The sequence below is a fragment of the Haliotis cracherodii genome, unplaced genomic scaffold (genome assembly GCF_022045235.1).
Source record: "Haliotis cracherodii isolate W230 unplaced genomic scaffold, xgHalCrac1.p SCAF_1, whole genome shotgun sequence".
Taxonomy (NCBI): Eukaryota; Metazoa; Mollusca; class Gastropoda; order Lepetellida; family Haliotidae; genus Haliotis; species Haliotis cracherodii.
Genome location: NW_027266264.1, coordinates 49,312,990 through 49,322,100, shown reverse-complemented (window position 1 = coordinate 49,322,100; position 9,111 = coordinate 49,312,990). Strand labels below are relative to the sequence as shown.

At 42.3% G+C, this 9,111-nt stretch overlaps 1 protein-coding gene across 1 annotated transcript; it reads left to right on the top strand.

The window, feature by feature from the left end:
• Positions 1-105: 105 nt before the first annotated feature.
• On the top strand, positions 106-8,715 carry LOC139478969 (uncharacterized). The gene is made up of 6 exons (XM_071261690.1): positions 106-440; positions 2,875-3,045; positions 4,760-5,020; positions 5,463-5,719; positions 6,287-6,448; positions 7,435-8,715. Exons 1-6 carry the CDS (start codon positions 124-126, stop codon positions 7,917-7,919), a joined length of 1,653 nt encoding a protein of 550 aa, XP_071117791.1. The 5' UTR covers positions 106-123; the 3' UTR covers positions 7,920-8,715.
• The last annotated feature ends 396 nt before the right edge of the window (positions 8,716-9,111 follow it).

Sequence of the window (9,111 nt, the reverse complement as noted above, 5' to 3'; positions counted from 1 at the left end):
TACCCTCTTCCCCCCCCCGCCCCCCCTCCTACACATATCACTGCCTGTGAACTGCGCGTAATATATTCTCGAAGCTGTGGATTATAAATAGCCGAAATCCATCTGGCTAGTTGCTTCTTCACGATGGCGAGGATGAGACGGGGTTCCAACTTTGTGCTCGCTTGTCTATGTTGTGTTGTCCTTCGTGGTGCTTTTGCAACTGTGGATCTAGAAGCTTTGAAGTCTGATATAGCAGCTACTTGGAGGTGCCGTAAAGACACCAACCCTGGACTTGCAGTGTCTGTTGTCAAAGACGGAAAAGTTGTGTTTGCGGAGGGTTTCGGGCATGCAGACATAAAGAACAACGTCCCCGTGACGAACGAGACACAGTTCGGAATAGCCTCACTGTCAAAGGCCTTTGCTGCCACACTCTTGCTGAAGCTCATAAGTCGACGCAGTGAGTAAGTACAAGCTGTATATGCCATTTTGAGTGGTAGAGGTTTGAACTTTCCCTCGTAAAGTTTTTGAGTTTGCATCAGTGCATGTTGTCGACGTTAAGTTCTTTGTTATCCAACCCGATGTTATTCATTTTCTTTAATGCCTTTGTAGAGAAGGTCCTTAGGATTTCACAGTTGAACAGACATGCGAACATACGCGCATTCAAAAAAAACCACACGCACACACACACACACACACACACACACACACACACACACACACACACACACACACACACACACACACACACACACACACACACACACACACACACACGAACACAAATGTACAGAACTCAATCCTATTAGTTTTTTGTATCCTGTCTTGATATTTGCTGGCACACCAACTCTTTCCCCTTGTGATGTAGGGACAGAATAGATCCCCAACATCAGCGTTCGAAATACCTGCCTGCCCGACCGTCCGAGACGGGTTGATTTAAACTCGGGCTGTCAGATTATCAAATCCCCCTGCTCGACGGTCGGGTTATATTTCAAGCTGAAAATATTTTAAATATTTCCCGATGATAAGCATTAATTCACATGTAAAGATGAATGATAAAATGTAACCAAAAAGAAACCCCGTTATCTTTTAGACAACCTAACATTTAGCGATGCGCTTATGCTACAAACAATCAGTTTTCATATTTTTAATTAAATTATCCTGAGAAACATATGATTATAGTGGGCAGGCAGGTTTTGGTCAGGGCTGGCAAGTATTTCAGCTAGCCAGTCCTGTGGTCTGGTTGAATTTTTTGGGAGTTTCATACCCTGGCAACATTCATGTTTGGGGGTAAGAGCCGAATAAAATGACGAGCATGTGGTTGCAATACGTGGCCTGGCCGCCCTCAGCAAGCACTGGTATTGCTGGAATAATGTTTATAAGGTATTATACGGTATAAGCGGCGTAATACCGTACTTACTCAATCAATAACCCCAGTTTGACAGTGTCCAGTCTTTGTTCACACATCGTGTCACATCACATATCTTTGTATAATATCAATATGCCATAGCTATGACTTTGAAACGAAATAAACGTTTGTTGTTGTTGGAATATTGCTGACTGCGTCTTAAAGAAACAAATGTATACTCTTCCAAAAAAGAAACGCAAAATGGATATTTATGGCCACAAAAGCCAAATCAGCGGACCATGTGTTATAGTGTCAGTGACAAATTTCTCGTATCAGAATGATCACAAGAAGGACATGCAAACCATTAGCCGAGAAACACGTACGATTAGAAAAAAAACGCACCCAGTGCATCAACAAAAGGGCCATAAAGCTGCACGTACTGCACATGCAGCGGCACTGTGAACGGTATTAAAGTGCAGGGTTTTTGATTGCCTGGGATCTGCGTCAATCGAACAGTGACAGTTCAGCAACATGCCAAGATTAACAGAAATGCAAAGAAACGAGGTCATAGGCCACTTGCAGGCAGGGGAATCCCGATCAGCTGTAGACAGGGTTTTCAATGTAGTGCTCCACACCATCACAAGGCTATGGGGTCGGTTTCAACAGCATGGGTCAACACGTGATCGGCCAAGATCGGGACGACCAAGAGTAACTACCCCCGCCCAAGATCGCTACATCCGACAGCGCCACCTTCGTGAAAGGATGACCGCAGCCATCTCAACCGCAGCCCAAATGCCCGGACTGCGCAGAATCTCCGACCAGACCGCACGAAAACGTTTAAGAGCAGCAGGTCTACGAGCAAGACGTCCTGTTCGATGCGTCATATTGAGTCGACAACATCGTCAACAACGACTCCATTGGTGTCGTGAACACAGGGTATGGCCTCAAATGCGATGGAGAGATGTCTGGCTCAGCGACGAATCAAGATTTCTCCTCCGTTGAGGGGATGGAAGAGCACGGGTCTACAGACGTCGGGGAGAACGTTACGCCGGAAACTGCGTACAAGAAGTGGACAGGTTTTATGGGGGTAGCGTTATGGTGTTGGTGTCTATCTCTCATCATGGCAGGACAGGTTTGGTCCATATCCAGTGCAATCTTACGGCCCAACGATACATCAACGAAATTCCTCTACCACACGTCCTCCCTATTGCAGCCAACGGCAACGGTGTATACCAGCAGGACAACGCTCGACCGCATACAGCACGGGTCGCAAAAGCCTGTCTCTGTGATTCGCATACTCGTCTCTTCCATGGGCAGAAGATTCCAACTGACCTTCACCTTGGACTTTTCCTATGTACAGATAACAGAGATGACTACAATCACCAAGTGTTCCCCCCCCCACAACATTTTTGCTCCATACTTTGTACGGTTCCTCGTATAAATGTATTTGCCTACCTCACATAAATCTGGCTTTGCGTTTCTTTTTTAGAAGAGTATATAACAAAATTGACTGTACCATCCCTCAACTAATTATGTGCTTTCTGTTTCAGTATCACGCTGTCAACGAAGGTTGTAGATATTCTTGGGGATGAGTTTGCTTTCCCAGATGAGTTTAGGACCAAATACACGACCCTTGAGGACATCATGTCCCACCGGACAGGCCTGAGTCCGTTTAACAACATACGGTTTGACACCAACCTCACCCGAGCCAATCTACTCGGGTAAATACACGACCTTCAAATACCAGTCAGATCTTTACGGTCTCAAATTCTACACTTGTCCTTCACAGTCTCTAACACTCTTTCGTCTGTGCTTAACTGTAGACAGACATTTATTATCTCCACACTCGCCACAACGGATATTCCTATATATGAAATAGTGCATATGTTCCTCCACAAATTGAGGGCAGATACATTTTTACAGACCTTTCGTGTGAGCCATGGCCATTTTGTTATTCAAGAATCTACTGGACTTGCCTTTTGAACATGACAACCAGACGATATCCGCAATAATTACCTATAAAATTCTGTCACTTTCTTTCGATCTTAGGGGGGCACGGGTGGCCCAGTCGTCTAAGGCGCCGCGATTCGCTGTGCAGAATTGCGTCCCTTGGGCACGCCAGAAACCTATGATTGTGGGTTCGAATCCCGGTTCGCCCCAATTATGTTTCTAGGTTTGTCAGCACCATACCCGTGCTCGTGGGTTTCAGCGAAGTGGTAAACGTCTTAGACCTGCATCACTCCGGGCTTTCCTCCCACATTAAGCTGACACGCCGTGATATAACTGGAATAATGTTAAAAGCGGCGTTAAACCCGACTCACTCACTCACTCACTTTCGATCTTAATAAAGGGACGGTCGGGTAGCCTAGTTGTAAAAGCGTTTGGTTTCGATTCCCGACATGGGTACAATGTGTGAAGCCCATTTCTGGTGTCGCCCGCCATGATATTGCTGAAATGTTGCTAAAAGCGGCGTAAAACCATACTCACTCACTCGATCTGAATAAATGGCCTCAAATATGCTACTAGCTAATGCGAAAGTTATAAACAGTACTAAATATTTAAATAACATCACGCGTAGGGCGACCTGTATATAGATAGCATTAGCTATGCAGCATATCTTGTCCGCAATATGTCGTTAATGCTTTGTCAGATGTAACACACATACATGTACCTTTTAATTACAGGTCTGCTTCACACTACATGTCTCGGCAGGTTTAAATACAGTATATCTGACCTTGCCATGGTTTACAAGTCTACAAAAATGGATTAAGATTCTGAATTCTGCGTGCTGAAGGAGAACATTCCTTAAACATGTCCATATTTGATACCATCAATAAGACGACCAATTGGTCGAAACATTGTCTCCACACACAATGTCATCGATGACATAGTCTATTTACTTATTATGCATTGCAGCTCGTGACATATCCTATTTCACTCGGTTGGCAACATGATGTTATCACAGTTTGTCCCTCCAATTACCAAACTGTGACTATATGTTACCATTTGACCTTCTACCCTGTGTCCAATTAATTATCACAAATTGTCCCTCCAATTACCAAACTGTGTACTATATGTTACCATTTGACCTACTACCCTGTGTCCAATTAATTATCACAAATTGTCCCTCCAATTACCAAACTGTGTACTATATGTTACCATTTGACCTACTACCCTGTGTCCAATTAATTATCACAAATTGTCCCTCCAATTACCAAACTGTGTACTATATGTTACCATTTGACCTACTAGCCTGTGTCCAATTAATTATCACAAATTGTCCCTCCAATTACCAAACTGTGTACTATATGTTACCATTTGACCTATATATTACCATTTGGCCTATCTATTACTGTTTGTCCTATACGTTACAGGAGTGTGTCCTTTGTATTATCATTTATCTTATATATTGCGGTTTGTCCTATCTGCTACCAGTCGAATCAAATACCTGGGCAGTACAGGAGAATGGCGGGGGAGCTACATCTACAACAACTTGATGTATGGAGTGGTGACGCGGATAGCGGAGATCTTGGGAGGAGACACGTGGGAGAACCTGGTGCAGAAAGAGCTGTATGATCCACTGCAGATGACGTCATCGTCGTTTGCTACCACGCTGGACTTCTCACAAAATCAGGTTGCAAAGCCCTACTTCATTAAAAACGGGGCACCAACACCTCTCAATGTTGACTTTTCACGGTAAGAAATAACTGTTGATTTTTTAATAGAAAAACACATATGGAGCAAAATAATAATTAATAAATCAAGATATCTGTTATACTCATTATCGGCCGACCTGTTATGTACAGTGGAACAGAATAATGACAGAAAAGAATGTTTGGATACTGCGGCATGGTATCTCAGTTGGCTAGCACTATCAATCGGCATCAGTCCGGATTCGTACAATGACTAAGATTATCCATTCATAGGAATTGTGGGTCTCTTCAAACAGTAAAACACTTCCAAAGCAAACATACAAGGGAACTCTGTACGTCTTGATACACCTAAACGTGTTGCATGAAACCATTATATTCACTTGGTCGGGACCCAATAACCTCTTGACCTGCATACCTGTGCATGTATTTAAGGGGAAGACGCATGGTTTTAACAAATACCCCAGATGAGAGATACTCTCTTGCAGGCGATGGGCCATGTTGTGTGGGTCGGGCTGTGTTGTCACTACTGCTGTGGATGCAGCGAACTGGATGAGGTTTCACCTGAGTAAAGGTCTGGATCCTTCTGGGAGGAGGGTTATGGAGGAAACGGACATCGATGAGTTGTATGCGGCCAGGACCGCAATGAAGTCTTACACCCTCAAATACTTCAATAAGCCTGAAACTCCTTTCACATCTGTCTTCGGCATGTATGCTTTTGGCTTCAGGGTGGGCTATTACCGAGGTAAGACTCAATCTTAATTTTGCCTGATCCACTTACGATCTCCGTATTGTTTTCCGTGTTTCCAATCTCTCGCCAGCCCAGAATTCTCATTCACAAGCGAAATAATAACACGTTTTCTGATCCCCCATAATTTTTAGTGACAAACAATTTGTAATATATTTTATTTAAATCGCCCACCAGCTCTCTTTAGGTTGGAGATGAGAAACAGATAAAAACATACGGATAACCATAACGACAGACCATTTAATACTCTAGGGGACGACCCGGGATTGTTGTTTGGGACAGAATATGTCTGCCTCCAGACATACATATTGTTCTGAAAGCGCCAAACAAGTTATTATATTCGCACAAATATATTTTACAATTCAACTGTTGCCCTACTGTTTTCCGTGAGAGGCACACTGTTTCTCTGTCGACCTTGCAAAAGATGTTCGTAAAATCTTGCACTGCCGGAAATGCAGAAAGTGAATGTTTAACAGATAATAGCATATAGTCGATATTCGTTCGGGTACGGAGTTATTTATGGAACTTACTGAAACTGATGGTAAAATTACTAACCTAAAACAGGTTACAAGATGATCGCCCACAGTGGATCAACGTGGGGCTACAGGGCGTTGCTGACTTTGCTGCCCACCGAGAAACTCGGCATCTTCATCGCCATGACGGGCGATGACCCCCACTACAAGTACAGGTTCCCTCTGCAGAACTACATTGCTGACCACATCCTCGGTAAGGTCCTTGTTACCGTTCGCCCTTTGGTAACATTTTCACTAAATATACCAACGCCGTGGGGGTTCCAGAGAAGCGACGCCATTATCACAAAGAGTTAGCTGTGTCCGATGCATAGAGTTTATACTGATTTGTGTTATTTATGAGTGGAATGGCCGCCAAGTCGGACCAAAACCCTTCTGATGACTATTTTGAGTGCGTGGCGACAAAAATACTTCTCCTGAACTTCTTTGCATTGCTATCTCATAAGGAACATTACATGTGCCACTGGTCACACGCTGCATGTGGGTAGATATACAATTTCTCATTATTATTCAGTATTTGTTATCATATATTTAAGTTTGAAATTATCTTGACACACATCTTCGTTAAAGAAAGGGATATGAAAAAAGCCCTTTTATACCCACTAGAACTATCATATTTCCCACTTGCATGGTAAAACTGTTATGAAACTAATGGATGACTATCGTCATATGACTTTGTATGACTGGCAAATTCTCAAATAGCATGAACTAAATCCATTCTGTGTAGCTGAAATGAGTAACAACTGTTTCATCACACCCTTGAGCAAGTCCGTGTTTGGTGTGGTTTTACCCACATCTAAGAAAATCAGCCTTGGTCAAAGTCCACTCGTCATTACTGCGTGAAATCGGTTTGGAAGCTTTACTGAGGCCTTTTTACACACACTTTAGCCTTACCTCTGCTTTTTGGTTTAACACCATACCATGCAACTGGTGAAAAGAACAAATCAAGACAATTTCTAAAAGTGATTTTCAGTTCTTACATCTCTTTATCCTATGCATGGGCGGATACAGCTTTTTTTGAAAGGGGGGGGGGGGGGGGGGGTGCACCATTAAGATCTATTTATTGTCTTTGCTGGTAATTTAAATAAAAAGGGGGGGGGGGGGCGCACCTTCTGTATCCGCCCATGCTATGTGTAGTCTGTAGTCCAAGGAGATTGATTGTAACATGTTTGGTCTCTGTAGGTGAAAAGCCGTGGCTGAATGTATCCACCATATGCTCGTTCCCAGCACCTTGGTACAACGAAACGAGTTCTTCCACCAGCTACAAAATGGACAAGAGTTTGTCACATGATCACAAAAAATACGAGGGAATATATTACCACAAAGGCTTCGGTAACCTCGAAGTATACTACAATGATACCCAGCAACAACTGATAGCTAAGTACGGATTTGCCACATGGAAGCTGTACGAGCAGGATGGAAATAACTTCTACGGAAAAGGATTTGGAATCATGGAACCGAGGACTTGCAATTCTATGACATTCAAAATGGCTAAAAACTCACAATTTGATGAAGTAGAAGCCGGATGTTTTGAACCTAGCATACCCCCTGTGTTCTTGAGGGGCGGTACTGCTACTTCTGGGGCTGGAGTTGCGGGGCACTTGTGGTCTTTTCAGTCTTGTGTTGTCCCTATAAGCATATTTCTGATATTGATGTGTAGAGAATAAGCCATGCTCATAAACATGCTGTCCTGTGTTCTCTTATACGTGATAGGCAATTGGACGTCGCAAGAACGCAAGCTTCACGTTTCGGAAAATAAAAAGATTTTTTTGGACTTTACAACACTCAGAGGTCCGTCAGTAATGACATGGCTTTAAACGAAAAATCGGATTAACGATATATATTTTACTCATTTATATGTTAATCAATATATACCCACAATACTGCCCAACTGACTTGTTCGATAGAGATATCTTAGAAGTTGACGGATGACAAAGTAGAAACAATTTATGGATAATAACTTCATAATTAAACTGTAACAGCGACGTTTCGGTATATTTCAATATTTACCGTCTTGCTTGACAACGGCATAAGGATATTTAGCGAAACGTCGTTATATACAGAATTATAAAGAAATTGTTATTCATAAATTGTGTCAAATGACGCTTCAGTTTTACTTACTCACTCACACACTAGACACACAACTTGCAATGTCGTTCAGTCCATGCCAGTAGTAGACTGCAGCTTCGGTTATAGTCACCAGAAAGCGGATTGAAAATGAATCGTTTATTGCCCATACTCAGGATTTGTTTCAAACAGAAAAATAATGCATCAGTTTTTTTAAATGACATGCTCATGAAATGGAAGTCATTTGTAACAATGTCATTGATGACAACTTACTGAAAAATGTTGATACAATTTGAGCATCATGAAAATATTTGATATTTGAAAGCTCACGAGTATTTGCAAGGGTTTGAAATATATTTTAGACACTGTTTGATTTCTATATATGACACGTTTGAAATAAAACTGTATTGATTCATGACGACGCCTTTGTTTATTGTTGAAGTTTGTAAGTGTTTCTTTTATTAGATCCAGATTTCAGATTCTCGTGAAACCACGCATGGTGGTACAAGAGCCGATTTTACAGATAGTACATATACAATACATTACATTATCTCTTTATTAGATTCCTAAGGGTGCCATTGTACAGTTGCACTATATTTAGACAGTCTTGAAGTTTCTCGGACACAGTAGTAGTCTTTTACATTTATACAAGGGACAGATCACAGAAAGAAAATCAAACGAATGCATGCAGATCTGTGTTGACATAAGGCTTGGCATTTGAAAAGGTTGTGAAACTTGTTGCTGTAGCTGGTTCTGTGTCAAACACACGATGAATTCACCTGCGCTCACTAA